The sequence below is a fragment of the Dermochelys coriacea genome, chromosome 1 (assembly GCF_009764565.3).
Source record: "Dermochelys coriacea isolate rDerCor1 chromosome 1, rDerCor1.pri.v4, whole genome shotgun sequence".
Lineage (NCBI taxonomy): Eukaryota > Metazoa > Chordata > Testudines > Dermochelyidae > Dermochelys > Dermochelys coriacea.
The window spans coordinates 129,551,973-129,565,321 of NC_050068.2; the positions used below are offsets into that span (position 1 = coordinate 129,551,973).

Consider the following 13,349-nt stretch of genomic DNA (forward strand, 5'->3'; position numbering starts at 1 on the left):
CAATTAAATGTATACAGCACTTTGAAAAAGTGACTAATTACAACTTATTAGAGCTTGTTCTACCTAATAAGTTCCCAGTTGGAATTCAGCAATTATGAACTAAAGGGATCCCCAAAGGCACCTGTTTTACACTTGAAAGCTCAGAATTATTGCTGTATGGTAACACTTTCTGATATGCAACATTAGCCATGAAGGAACCGTGCAATAACATTTCTGTTATCTTGAATGGCAACAGAAGAGGAAGAATTTACATTACTTTAGTTGGATTGTAGATACAATATAAATATTTACTAGAACTTCAACACAAGGTTATACAAAATGATATGCAAAATAATATTACAGTAAGCAATATTCACCCACCTGCACTTTTAGATCCTTGGATGAAAGGCATTGCAGAAGAAAAACTATTACTATATTGTGCTTGACAATATTTTTCTGATACCATCCAATTAATAATCTACTGATAGTTTGGAATAGGATATTCTTATTTTTAAGGTATTTAAATAGTGTACTCAGAGATATAGACTGTTTTAAATTTGCTTTAAAAATCCATGTAATATCTTTAAGAATTTTAGTGAGTCTTCCAATGTTAATTTATTTTTTGCTTTTTATTAAAAATGAAAAGAGAACTGCAGAAATGCTAGAAAAAATATTTGATCTCTGAGTTCCTGTTTGAGTTACATTCTGTTATCTCAACAATCCACTTATTAAAAAAAATGAACAAACAGTACTCTAATCATTGAACCATTTAATTTTTTTTCACATGCATAATAGAAGGAAACTTCTGATATTATTCACTGAAATAAAACACTGACGAACCTATTTCTTATCTTCAGCATTTTTTACGTTCACTATCTTCATCAAAGAAGTTTTACTGTGATTACGAGAGTAGTTTAGGGCTTTCCACAGCTAAAAGATTTTTTTTTTCAAATTTATAATGCAATCATTATCTCCATACAAGAGGTAAGAGCCTTTAAACTACTGTTTCCCAATCCAGGGGCTGGGGCAAAGTAGTACAGGAAAGTCAAGACACAGAGGAGAACAGCAGTAGGGAAAAAGAATTTTCACAACCCTGGATATGTTCCACCATACAAATTATACTTATTTGTTTGTTTATGGTAGCACTCACAATGTACTTTATACTTTCCAAAAAGAAAATACAGTCACTTTCCTGAAGAGCTCACAATCTAAAGATAGACAGAAATGGACCCAGATTAGCAGGAATTAATATAACATATAGGGTGGCAAAGATGGTGCTTGGTAAAACAAGGTTAAGCTACAAAACAAACCAAAATATTACTTTCGGTATTAAATCAGCAGAATTCTCTGTAGTAAAAATAACGTAAAGAGTCTTCAGAAGGACTTAACTGTGGAGAAGATAGGGGGCCTTATGCATAAGCTCATGAACTCTAAAGGGGGCAACATGAAAGAATGGAAAAAAACCCAGAAAGGTTTATGTGAGAAGCTGAAAATGGAAATACAAGGCTGTAATCGTTGGGGGAGCAAAATGGATGGGGAACAGGCTATGTGAAATGAGACGGGGGAATAAGTAGGGCATAGCAGAGTTACAGAGGCTTACACAGCGCTCAGTTGAGCTGCAAGAGCACATGACCATAGGAAGCTGACAGTGGGTTCCCCCTCCACCCCATTCCAGAAAGGGGAAGTCTCAAAACAAGAGAACAAAAAAAGAACAACATGAAAGTAAAACACACAAAAACAAAAAATCCAACCAGAAGATAAGAACACAAAAGACAAAGGGATAGACAAGGAATAGGTAGTGGTAACTATGCTGCACAATGATATAAGGGGACAACAGCCTATCCGTAACAAGGAAAATGTTGAGCACCATTATTCTAAGAAGTCTGTTATTCCAGCAAACCAGAGCAAAAACTTCCACATGTTTGAAGCAGATTGTCTTTGCAGTTTTGCAAATGCACTGAGTATACATGACTTTATGCAGATGACAAGACTAGTATAGCTGAAGAACAGGCAAGAAGAAACATTCCTTCCACTTAGCACTGAAGAAGACAAATCAAGAGTAACCAGGAAAATTTAAAAGTTAATCATGAAAGTCTTGTCTTTCATCATTGTCTTATTTTGTCAAGAAAAATGAAAAATAGATATTTTTTTACTCTGAATTTTCATTCCCTACCCCCCAATCTCCAACTAAGAACATGTTGAAATATATTAGTCCTTAGTCATATGGTGGTAAACCAAACAATTCTGGTTCAAAGTCCTCCATAGATTTCAGCACTAGATTTGCTTCCTTTGTAAGATCTTGATTCAAATTTTCATCTGGAATCATAACCACTTGCATCCCAGCTGCCAGTGCTGCTTGAACCCCAAGTGGAGAATCTTCAAATACAAGACACTGAAAAATGAGAAAATAAAGACATCAAGGTTAAAATGTTGTAATTACTTGTATTATCACAAGAAAGGATGGCATGTTATATATCGGAACACATGCAAAGTCACTTTCTCGAGTTGAGTAAATGAAGTATCTATAGGGCCTGATTGTGCATGACAGAAGTCAGTGAAAGTTTTCTAACTGATATCAACGAATGCCGATTGATCCCATAATGCTGAAGAACAGTGGGTCATAATGTAAATGGTTTTCAGTGCAGTTTAGTAATGTATTCTAGTGAACTGGTGGGAAACTTAACATTTTCTACTCCACAAAGCATCTGGCTGCAACTGACATGCATATTTTCAATATAATAAATACAGGAGAACCTCGGAGTTAGGAATACCAGAGTTATGAACTAACCAGTCAACCACATACCTTATTTGGAACTGGAAGTACACAATCAGGAAGCAGCAACAAAAAACCAAATCAATCAAACAAACATAAAAGCAAACACAGTACAGTACTGAGTTAAATGTAAACTACTAAAAAAATAAAAGGAAAGCTTTTTTAAAAAAAGTTTTGACAAGGTAAGGAAACTGTTTCCGTGCTTGTTTTGTTTAAATTAAGATGGTTAAAAGCAGCCTTTGTCTTCTGCATAGTTAAGTTTCAAAGCTGTATTAAGTCAATGTTCATTTGTAAACTTTTGAAAGAACAACCATAGCATTTTGTTCAGAGTTACGAACATTTTAGAGTTACGAACAAGTTCCAGTCCCAAGCTGTTCGTAACTCTGAGGTTCTACTGTAGCTATATTCTCTCAAACAACAACAAACACCACAAAATGTTGGACCAGATCCTCAGCTGAAGACAGTGGAACTGTGATAAGGAAATCTGCCCCACTGCCTTTAAGCATCATGAAGAAGTCCAATAATTATGTTCTTGTTAAGAAGTAGTTGTTAAATTCTTTTTCTTGGAAAGAAGGGATTGCTGCCTCTTGCAAACCATGTAAGCACAAGTGGGTTCTGAGCACATTCAGCATGCTTAGATGAAGATTAGTGAGAAGAAAACTGTCAGCACAGCTTGTCTGGATACCTGTGAGCTCTCTTAGATTCAAGAACTGTTGCAGTTTTTGGCCCATATTACTGCTTATAACAAATTGTAAACAAGTGATATTCAAAATGCATGAGCCACTACATATCTTTTCAGATGTGTTTTGTACTTAAAACAAGAGTTTTTTCCTGGTTTTCAGTTTTCGGATAGCTGGGCTCCACTCAGAATATAGCAAACAATTTAGTAACAAAAAATGAATGTGTGGCTCAGGAATGTAAATGTTGCGTCTTCTGCTTAACAGATATTTCAATTAGAGACACAGTGAAATTAAAAACATTAAATGGGGCCCGATACATAAAGCCACGCCACATGAAATAATTTGTATCAATGAATGTCCATATCTGTGGTTTCAAAAGAATTCTGTTGTTAGTTTGTTCTATATTTAAACCTGAAACCCAATGAGTCATATCCTGACCCCATTGAAGTCAATGGTAAAACTCTCACGGATTTCAGTGAAGCCAGGATTTCATCATATATTTGTAGCAATAATTTATCTGAATAAGCAGTGTCAGTAAACAATACAGTTAAGAATATTTGAAAGCTTTAGAAAACCGTTAGGAGCAGATATTAATATATGTGCTCATCTTGTGCATCTAGAAAGGTTATTTGCATATATCTGTTTATTGCTCAGCAGAGATGTTCTAAAATTGATATTATAATCTCTATTTTAATGCAGAAAGGGTTTAGGGGGAGGAGAGGTGACTCAGCTTGTGCAGTAGCTGTAGTTCTTCGAGATGTATCCCCCTATAAGTGCTCCACTTCAAGTATGCATGCAGCTCTTGACCCTTTGATCAGAGATTTTCTGTTAGCGGTGTCTGTTTGGCAAGCATATGCATCCTATGACTCTTTGTGCTGGATAACAAGGCTATATAGGAGTGCATGGGTGAACCACTCTAAGTTCCTTCTCCACCCAAACGTCCCCCAAGAAGCAATCTGAAGCAGAGAGGAAGAAGGGTAGGTAGTGGAGCTTCCATAGGGGACACATCTTGAAGAACTACAGTTATGGCAGGAAGGTGAATAACCACTTCTTCTTTGACTAGTATTCCTATGGGTGCTCCACTTCACATAACTTTCGAGCAGTATCCCCAGATGTATGATGGAACAGAATTCAAAACTGCAGAACCAAGAGCCGCATCAGACTTGACAGCATGGATCAGGGCGTAATGTTTCAAAAAAAGAGTTACCTGTTCCATAACTGATGTTCTTTGAGATGTGTTGCTCATGTCCACTCCATATTAGGTGTGTGTGCTCCCCATATGCACCGGTGATGGATGTTTTTCCCTCAGTGGTATCCATAGAGGACCAGCTCTGGCACCCCCTGGAGTGGTACGTGCATGCCAGGGTATCAGGGGCGCTGCCGGCGACCTTCACCTTCAGTTCCTTCTTGCCAGAAACTCCAATAGTGGGGAAGGAGGACGGGTCATGGAATGGAGATGAGCAACACATCTTGAAGAACGCCAGTTACTGGAAAGGTAACTGTCTTTTCTTCTTTGACTGCTTGCTCCTGCCTATTCCATATTAGGTGACTCCCAAGCAATACCAATGGAGGTGGGTAGAAGTTCATGGGCATGTAGATTGCAGCACAGCTCTGCCGAATCCATCATCATCTTTGGCTTACTGAGTGATCGCGTAATCTGCTGTGAACATGTGAACGAAGACCACGTCGTGGCTCTGCAAATGTCCTGGATGGGAATGTATGCCACGAAGGCTGCCGAGAACACTTGAGCTCTGGTTGAATGGGCCCTCATGATCGGTGGTGGTGGGACCTGTGCCAATTGGTAACAGGTCCGGATGCAGGAGGTGATCCAGTTGGAAATCCTCTGCAAGGACACCGGAAGGCCCTTCAACTTATCTGCTGTAGAGATGAAAAGCTGAGTCAACCTGTGGAAGGGCTTGGTATGCTCCAGGTAAAATGCCAGGGCATGTCTGATTTCCAGCACGTGCAGCCTCCTTTCCTCTCTAGTGGCATGCGGTTTGGGCAAAACACTGGGAGGAAGATGTCCCGATTGACATGGAAGGAGAACACCACCTTTGGCAGAAAGGTCAGATGGGATTGCAGTTGAACTTTGTCCTTGCAGAACACAGTATATGGCGGCTCCGATGTGAGGGTTTTGATTTCCGACACTTGTCTCACTGATGTTATCGCCACAAGGAAAGCAACATTCCATGACAGGTGGGAAAGGGAGCAGGAGCCCACAAGTTCGAAGGGTGGGCCCATGAGCCAGAGAGAACCAAGTTAAAGTCCCACTATGGGATAGGAGCCTGAATCAGCGGGAAGAGTCTCTCAAGGCCTCTCAGGAATCTGACCGACATGTCATGGGAGAATACAGTCTGAGTGTGGAATGGCGGGCGAAATGCGGAGATAGCCATCAGGTGCACCTGGATGGAAGAGAGGACCAGTCCCTGGTTCTTAAGATGGAGCTTAAGATGGTATTCCAGGATGGATTGTAAAGGAGGAGAGCAACAGAGAGAGAACACGCTCAGATGCCCCGTGGGAGAACCTCGTCCACTTGGCCAGGTAGGTTGCTCTAGTGGATGGCTTCCTGCTTTCCAAAAGGACTTGTTGGACCTCATTAGAGCAGGCCCATTCCTCTGCGTTCAACCATGCAGCATCCACAGCATGAGGTGGAGGGAGGTAAGGTTGGGGTACAGGAGGCGGCTGTGGTCTTGTGAGAGCAGATCCAGCCGGTCAGGAAAGGGCTGGGGGCGGTCATCGCCCGATTCATTAGTGTGCTGAGCCAATGCCAGTGCGGCCACACCAGGGCAATCATGATGACTTTGGCTTTGTCGCTCTTGATCTTTGACAGGACTCTGCTGATGAGCAGGTTTGTTGGGAACTCATACATCAGAGCCCCCGACCATGAGAGAAGAAAGGCAACAGGGAGAGAATCCTTGCCCAGCCCCTGCAGGGAACAGAACTTACGACATTTCCTGTTCTGTCTGGTGGTGAACAGGTCCATCTGGGGAGTTCCCCACTTCTGGAAGAGCATGTGGGCTACCTCTGAATGGAGCGACCACTCATGGTGAGAGGAAAAGGACCTGCTGAGGTGATTTGCCAGCATATTTCTGACAGCAGGAAGATGATGCCTCCAGATGGATTGTGTGCTTGATGCAGAAATCCCACAGACGGAGTGACAGAGAGCCAACGATAGACCACTGACAGCCACTGTTGGAGAGGTTGCATCCTGAGTCTTGCATGGTGACATATGTACAGGCTGCCATGTGTCCGAGCAACTGGAGGCATATCCGGGCGATGGTCAGAGGGAATGTGGAGACCGTTGCAATGAGATCCACCATCATCCGGAACCTGTCTTGAGACAGGAAAGCTCTTGCTCTGGTGGAGTCGAGCACCGTTCCGATGAACTCTATCCTTTGCACTGGAACTAATGTTGACTTCTTGTTGTTCACCAATAGGCCCAGGGACCGGCATGTGACCTGTAGTACTGTGACATCCCGTTGGACTTGAGACCTGCAGCAGCCTTTGACCAGCCAGTCATTGAGATACAGGTATATTTGAATATCCTGACGCCTGAGGTAAGCTGCTACCACCTATATGCTCTTGGGAAACACTCTTGGTGCTGTCACTAGGCCGAAAGGGAAGATCGCAAACTGGCAGTGATTTGATCCCACCGTAAAGTGTAGGAAGCGTCTGTGTCCTTGGAAGATCGCTATATGAAAGTACGTGTCCTTCAAGTCAAGGGCGGCATACCAGTCTCCCGGATCCAGGGAAAGGATGATGGAGGCCAGGGAGACCATGTGGAACTTCAACTTCTTTAGGTATTTGTTGAGGTCTCGCAGGTCCAGGACGGGTTTTAGACAGCCCGTGGGATTAGAAAGTACTGGGAATAAAACCCTTTGTTCCTGTACTCACGAGGAATTTCCGCCACTGTTCCCAGCTCCTGTGCGAGGAGACTTTCATGAGAAAGGTCCCTGAAGAGGGACAGGGAAGGGGGTGGGAGGGGGGGTAGAAAGAAACTGGAGGGTATAACCCTCTGCCACTGTGTTGAGAACTCAGCGTTCTGATGTTATAGTGGTCCATGTAGGGAGAAATAAAGAAAGGCGGTTGGAAAAGCATAGGGAAGAAGGATCCAGGGTACAGTCTGGTAGGTCACCCAAAATGCATGCTGCCTGTTGCGGGTGGAGCTTGACTGGACGGAGGGCTGAGGTTGGTGGCCTTGACGCCGCTTGTAGCCTTTGCTCTTCTTATGAGCAGGCTCTGGCATAGGTTGGCTCCCTTGGCCCTAAGGTAGTTGTGATTTAAAGCGTTTATAGGTTGGACCTGGAATGTAGAGCCCTAGAGTTTTTAATGTGGTGCGGGAGTTCTTCAACCCGTGTAACTTTGTGTCTGTATGGATTTCTGGACCTCAATCAACAAACTGGAAAGAGTCAACCAGGATACCTTCCGCATGGAGATGGCTGACGCCATATAGAAGCCGCAGAGTCCACCACGTCCGAGGCTGCCTGGAGGGCTGCTCTGGCTGCAGCTCTGCCCTCCTTCAGGATCGCCAAGAACTCCTTCCTGGTGTCCTCGTGAAAACGATCCTCAAACCTGGCCATGGCTTGCCACATATTGAAGTCATAGTGGCCAAGGAGAGCTTGGTGGTTAGTGACTCTCAACTGGAAGCTGGAGGAAGAATAAAGCAGATGACATTGAACAAGGAGTCCGATGGTTCCTCCAGCTCCTCAGCATGGATCCCCAAGTGGGAGGTGACGCGTTTCAATAGGTCCTGATATGCCTTAGCATCATCTTGTGGAACTGGGGAGGGGAGGTAGTAATCTCCTCATCAGGGACAAGGAGGATAAGGCTGGTACTGTGGGCTCCATCGCCTCCGGGGGTAGTCTTAGCGGCTGTTCCTTGGGATCCAGGTGAACCAGAGGGGTTCCCTCTCCCAAGATGACTGCCTCCAGAGGGGGGCGAGACACCATGGCTAACGGTTTGTCCAAGGCCCCTGCCACCGATCTGGGCACTTGCCCAGGCTGGGTAAAACCCCAGAGGTTCCAAGGGTACCAAGCGTCAGGCCACTGGCCCTGGAGCTACAGAGCAGTAGGAAGTACTTCTGATGAGGCAATTACCAATGGTGCCAGGACTTGACCCACTGGCAAAGATTCCTGTCCGGTGCTGGAGTCTGAAGTGCGGGGGGGGGGAAGGGAGGGGTTTGCTCTTGGGCGACCACAAGCAGGTAGATGGGCAGCTTCACTCACTACAGTGCCAAGTACTGTGGCGCGATTGGGATATCTCCCATTGCGGTGAATCCCTATCCCGGAGACTGATAAATAAACCTAAATGATACAGTGTGAGCAAATATGGAAAATCCTTCTACGAGAGGATGAAAGGCTTATATTGCAGCCAAATGGACCTTAATCTAACTAACGGATAACCCCGATTTCTTTAGATCCAAGAGGTAATCCAGGATGACTATTAGTGGCAATGAATCAGGCAGGATGCAGTGAGGATAACACCAATGGAAGAATCTCTTCCATTTCTGCAGGTAAGTAGCATGCATTAATCTCTTTCTACTATTTAGTAATACCTGTTGTACTTTCATAGTCCCGGAGGATTCTAACCCTGTGAAGCATTGAGGAGGTATGCCTTGAGGCAGAGGACTGCTAGATTGGGATGAAGCATGCAACCTGAATACTGTGGCAGGAGATGAGGGATGTTCGGGAGCTTCAATGATGGTTGGACACACAAGTGAAGCTAGGAAGGGTATCAAGCTTGTCTCGGCCAGGATGGTACTATAAGGATAATTCTGTCTCTGTCCTGTCTCATCTTGTTCATCAAGTATTGGCAGTGTTAAATGAAACACATAGAACAAACCTTTCTTCCAAGATAAAAGAAAGGCACCTCCCAAAGAATGGTAGCCCAGACCCCCTCTTGAGTAGAAAAGAGGACTATTACTGTTTCTGGAGATGGTGAAGAGATCCACCTCTGGCAGTCCCCATTTTAGGACTATAATGTGGAGAATTTGGGTGTCTAATTCCCATTCATAATCCTTGGAGAAGTATCTGCTGAGGACATTGGCTGTGGTGTTCTGAATACCTGGGAGGTAGACCGCTAAAATTTGGATCTGATGAGCTATGCACCAATTCCATACTTTCACAGCTTCAGTGCACAGGGAGAGGGTTCTTGCTCCTCCCTTCTTGTTGATGTAGAACATACAGGTTGTGTTGTCCATCATGACCTTAATTAATTTGCCCCTGATAAGGGTTAGGAAATGAAGGCACACATTCCTGATAGCCCTGAACTCCAACGGACTAATGTGAAGGCTGGACTCTTGAGTTGTCCATCTGCCCTCAGTCATGAGCGGATTATGGTGGGCTCCCCATCCCATTAGTGATGCAACTGTTGTTAGAATTACTGATGGGGCTGGGTGACAGAAAGGAATGTTTGCACAGATGTTGAGTTGATTCTTCCACCAGTCTAAGGAGCTCCTCACCTGTACAGGAACCACCACCTGTCTGTCCAATGTTTGTCTAACTGGAGAACAGATCATTCTGAGCCAACCCTGATAGCACAGGAGATGTAGCCTTGCATGATTGCTCACAAAGATGCAAGCCAGACATGCCAAACTTGCGGGAAATAATGCAGAAGTTAACTTCTGGTGTTTCCTCATTTTTTTCTGTTACCTATTTTATATTATTTGCTGCATTTCCTAGATTTTATAACAGGCAATAAAGAGATTGAAGACAAAAGCATCCAATTTCTGTCTGCATTTTTTGTTACCGCTCTTACCTTTAGCCTACCTCTTGGCCTGCTCAAAGCAGATTCTGACTTGGTTAAATCTTTCTCACTGGAGAAGACATCCCCTTATGGATACTGCCATCATATTAAGGCTTAGATAGAATTACATTAGTATTAACCTACTGGGGAAACTAGTGGCAGAATGCCAGCTTCCTTTCTCAGCCCGCATAAAACCTATTTCAAAACCTTTGGGGATATATGAGAAAACCATGTCCTCCTGAAAAGAAATGCCAAATGAAGTTATATTCAAGGGGAGAAGGATTAGCAGCTTTTTCCACCAAGAGAAGCTTTTTCTGAGGTAGAGGAGGCCTCTTCTGTGCGTCGGACTGCACTGCTTTGGATTGTTATAGAGCAGAACCAGTCATCGGCATGGACGCATGTCTCCTGGGCTGGTAATTGAAGCGCTAAAGATTCATATGTCCCTTCATGCATCTGGCATGTAAATATCTTGTAATGCCGGCTACAACAGTGCCATGAGAATGCCTGTTCTCACTTTCAGGTGATATTATGAACAAGAAGCGGGCAACATTATCTCCTGCAAACTTGTTTGTCTGAGTGATTGGCTGAACAAGAAATAGGACTGAGTGAACTTGTACTCTCAAATTGTTTTATTTTTAATGCAAGGTTTTTTTTACATAGTTCTACATTTGTAAGTTCAACTTTCATGATAAAGAGTACTTGTATTATGTGAATTGAAAAATACTATTTCTTTTGTTTTTTACTAAGCAAATCTTTGTAATAAAAATAAAGTGAGCACTGTACACTTTGTATTCTGTTATAATTGAAATCAATATACTTGAAAATGTAGAAAACATGCAACATATTTAAATAAATGGTATTCTACTATTGTTTAACAGTGTGATTAATTGTGAGATTAACTGTGATTAATATTTTTAATCGCATGATTAATCACAATTAATTTTTTAAATCACTTGACAGCCCTACATATTATACTCACACACCATAGATTGAACTGACATGGATTTTCTTTGATGGACCAAATTGATGAGATTCAAAAACTTACAAATATCATATGTAAATTCCTAATCTGGAACTATGTGATTAGATACCATCAGAATACCTCTCCCACCTGACACCACCAACTCTATGCACACAACTGGAGAGCGATACTTTAGGAACAGAACACCAGCTCTGGCAAGACTTAGGAAGCCAAGCGCCTTCAAGGGCTTGGAGCTACTAGGGTGTGCTGCACCAGAGCAAGGGTCCCTCTAGTACATTTTAGGATGGCTGCAGGAGGAAGCCCCATTCCTAACACCTTAGGCACTCTAGAGCTAGGGAAGGGATTCTGATTGCTGGAGTTCCTAAGCATCTCTGGAACACATCCCCTGCTCTACTGGAGGTCAGGGACAACAACAACTAGATGTTTCCTCCATTTGAGAAGCTCCAACTTGAGAAGCTGAATTTATAAGGTTCCATAGAAGACCCTTTGCAACCACCTATGCTAACCTCACATGTCTATTGAAGCCTTTTCCTTAGGGCAGGTCTACACTTAAAATGCTGCATCAGTGCAGCTGCACTGATGCAGTTGCACTGCTGTAGTGCTTTAATAAAGACACTCTATGCCGATGGGAGAGAGTCAACATAGGGCGGTCTACACCGGTGCTTAGGTCAGTGTAACTATGTCGCTTTGGGGTAGGGGTGGGGGTTCACACCCCTGAGTGACCTAGTTATACTGAAGTAATTCTGTAGAGTACACCTGCCTATAGTCCTTTACAAGGACCACTGGTCAATCTGTCTCTATAGCGTATAAAAATAGAGACGGGTCTCACCCCTTTCACACCTCACATGGTATGCAAAACCCTTTTTCTTACCCCCAGTTCTCTCTACCATTCACACACAGATTAGTCAGTTCATTGTGACACAAAGGGCTTGCTACAACAGTTAACTTAAGTTACACCACTTTAACAAGCCTAGCTGGAGTGAGACTAGAGTGAATGTACTGCAAAACAATACCTGAGTTACACAGAACTAGTGGCTGAACTAGGAGTTGTAACTCGAACTGATGCATCCGAACTGCATTACTAGCTCAGTTTCAGTAACACTTGAACTCCAACTCACCCCCTTTGACAGGCCAGCTAGCTCAGGCTTAAAGCATCTTAAGCTAGAGATTTTTGTGTGTAGATAGGAGTCTGGTTCGAGGAAAAACATAAATTACTTAAGTAAAAATATGCAGTGAAGATAAGTGTTCAGTTACACTATGTATGTATGCACAATGCATCCTCCTTTATATCTGCATTTACGGCCTGATCCAAAGCCTGCTATGTCAATGGAAAGACTCCCATTGACTTCTATGGTTTTTGGATTTGACACTTAGGGTATGTCTACATAGCAATTAAACAACCATGGCTAGCCAGGGTCAGCTCACTTGGGATTGCAGGGCTCTGACCATGGGGCTGTAAAATTGCAGTGTCGCTGGAGCCCAAACATCTACACAGCAATTTTTAGCTCTGCATCCCAAGCCCAAGTCAGCTGGTATGGGCCGGCCGTGCTGTGGGTATTTTATTCCAGTGTAGATTTACATTTAGTGAGCTCAGAGAATAAATCAATTGAGCATGCCTGGCACATGATTTTAAAACACTCAATTTTGTCAAATGAAAGACAATTTTCTTCAAAACCTAGTCAAGCACTTCTGATCACTGGAAATCTAATTAAAGGCCATTTTTCAATTCTTCATCTGCAGATTTTCAGTTGTAAATATATATATTCTTAAAAAGTGATTCTCTCATTAGGATGGCAATTGTATATTTTCACTTTCTTCATCTTCAAAAATGGACACACATTTTTGCTCAAACTTGTAAATTAAATTCAAATTTAAGTAGAGACCAAGGAGGAAAATGTCAGCCTGGAAGATGAAAGTTTCATAAGGTTAAGTATGGCTGATTAAAGGGGGTGAGAATAAAAACAGTCATGCAGAAAAAAAATTTAGTACTATCGATATGGCTGAATGATGAACAGTTGCTACTAATATGATTGTTTACATTGACTGCTGGTATATGGGAATTTTCATGAGTCATTATACACAAAGGCAGACACATGTACCTTACATATAAAATGGTGGGCCACTATTTAGCACTTACGTTAATGATGGGAAAAATAAATTAGAAAAGGAACAACAACTTCTTTACTAATAT

The 13,349-nt window shown here is 42.7% G+C and overlaps 1 protein-coding gene across 2 annotated transcripts in view; it reads right to left on the reverse strand.

Moving 5' to 3' along the window:
• Positions 1-535: 535 nt before the first annotated feature.
• LOC119849804 (pseudouridine 5'-phosphatase) overlaps positions 536-13,349 on the reverse strand; it is a 134,607-nt gene continuing 121,793 nt past the window's right edge. The window contains exon 4 of one of the 2 annotated variants that reach the window (XM_038387032.2): positions 536-2,371. In XM_038387032.2, coding sequence (XP_038242960.1) covers positions 2,195-2,371 — 177 coding nt within the window. In that variant the 3' untranslated portion in view covers positions 536-2,194. The remainder of the gene's footprint in view (positions 2,372-13,349) is intronic. The other variant, XM_043499616.1, reaches the window with a different exon arrangement.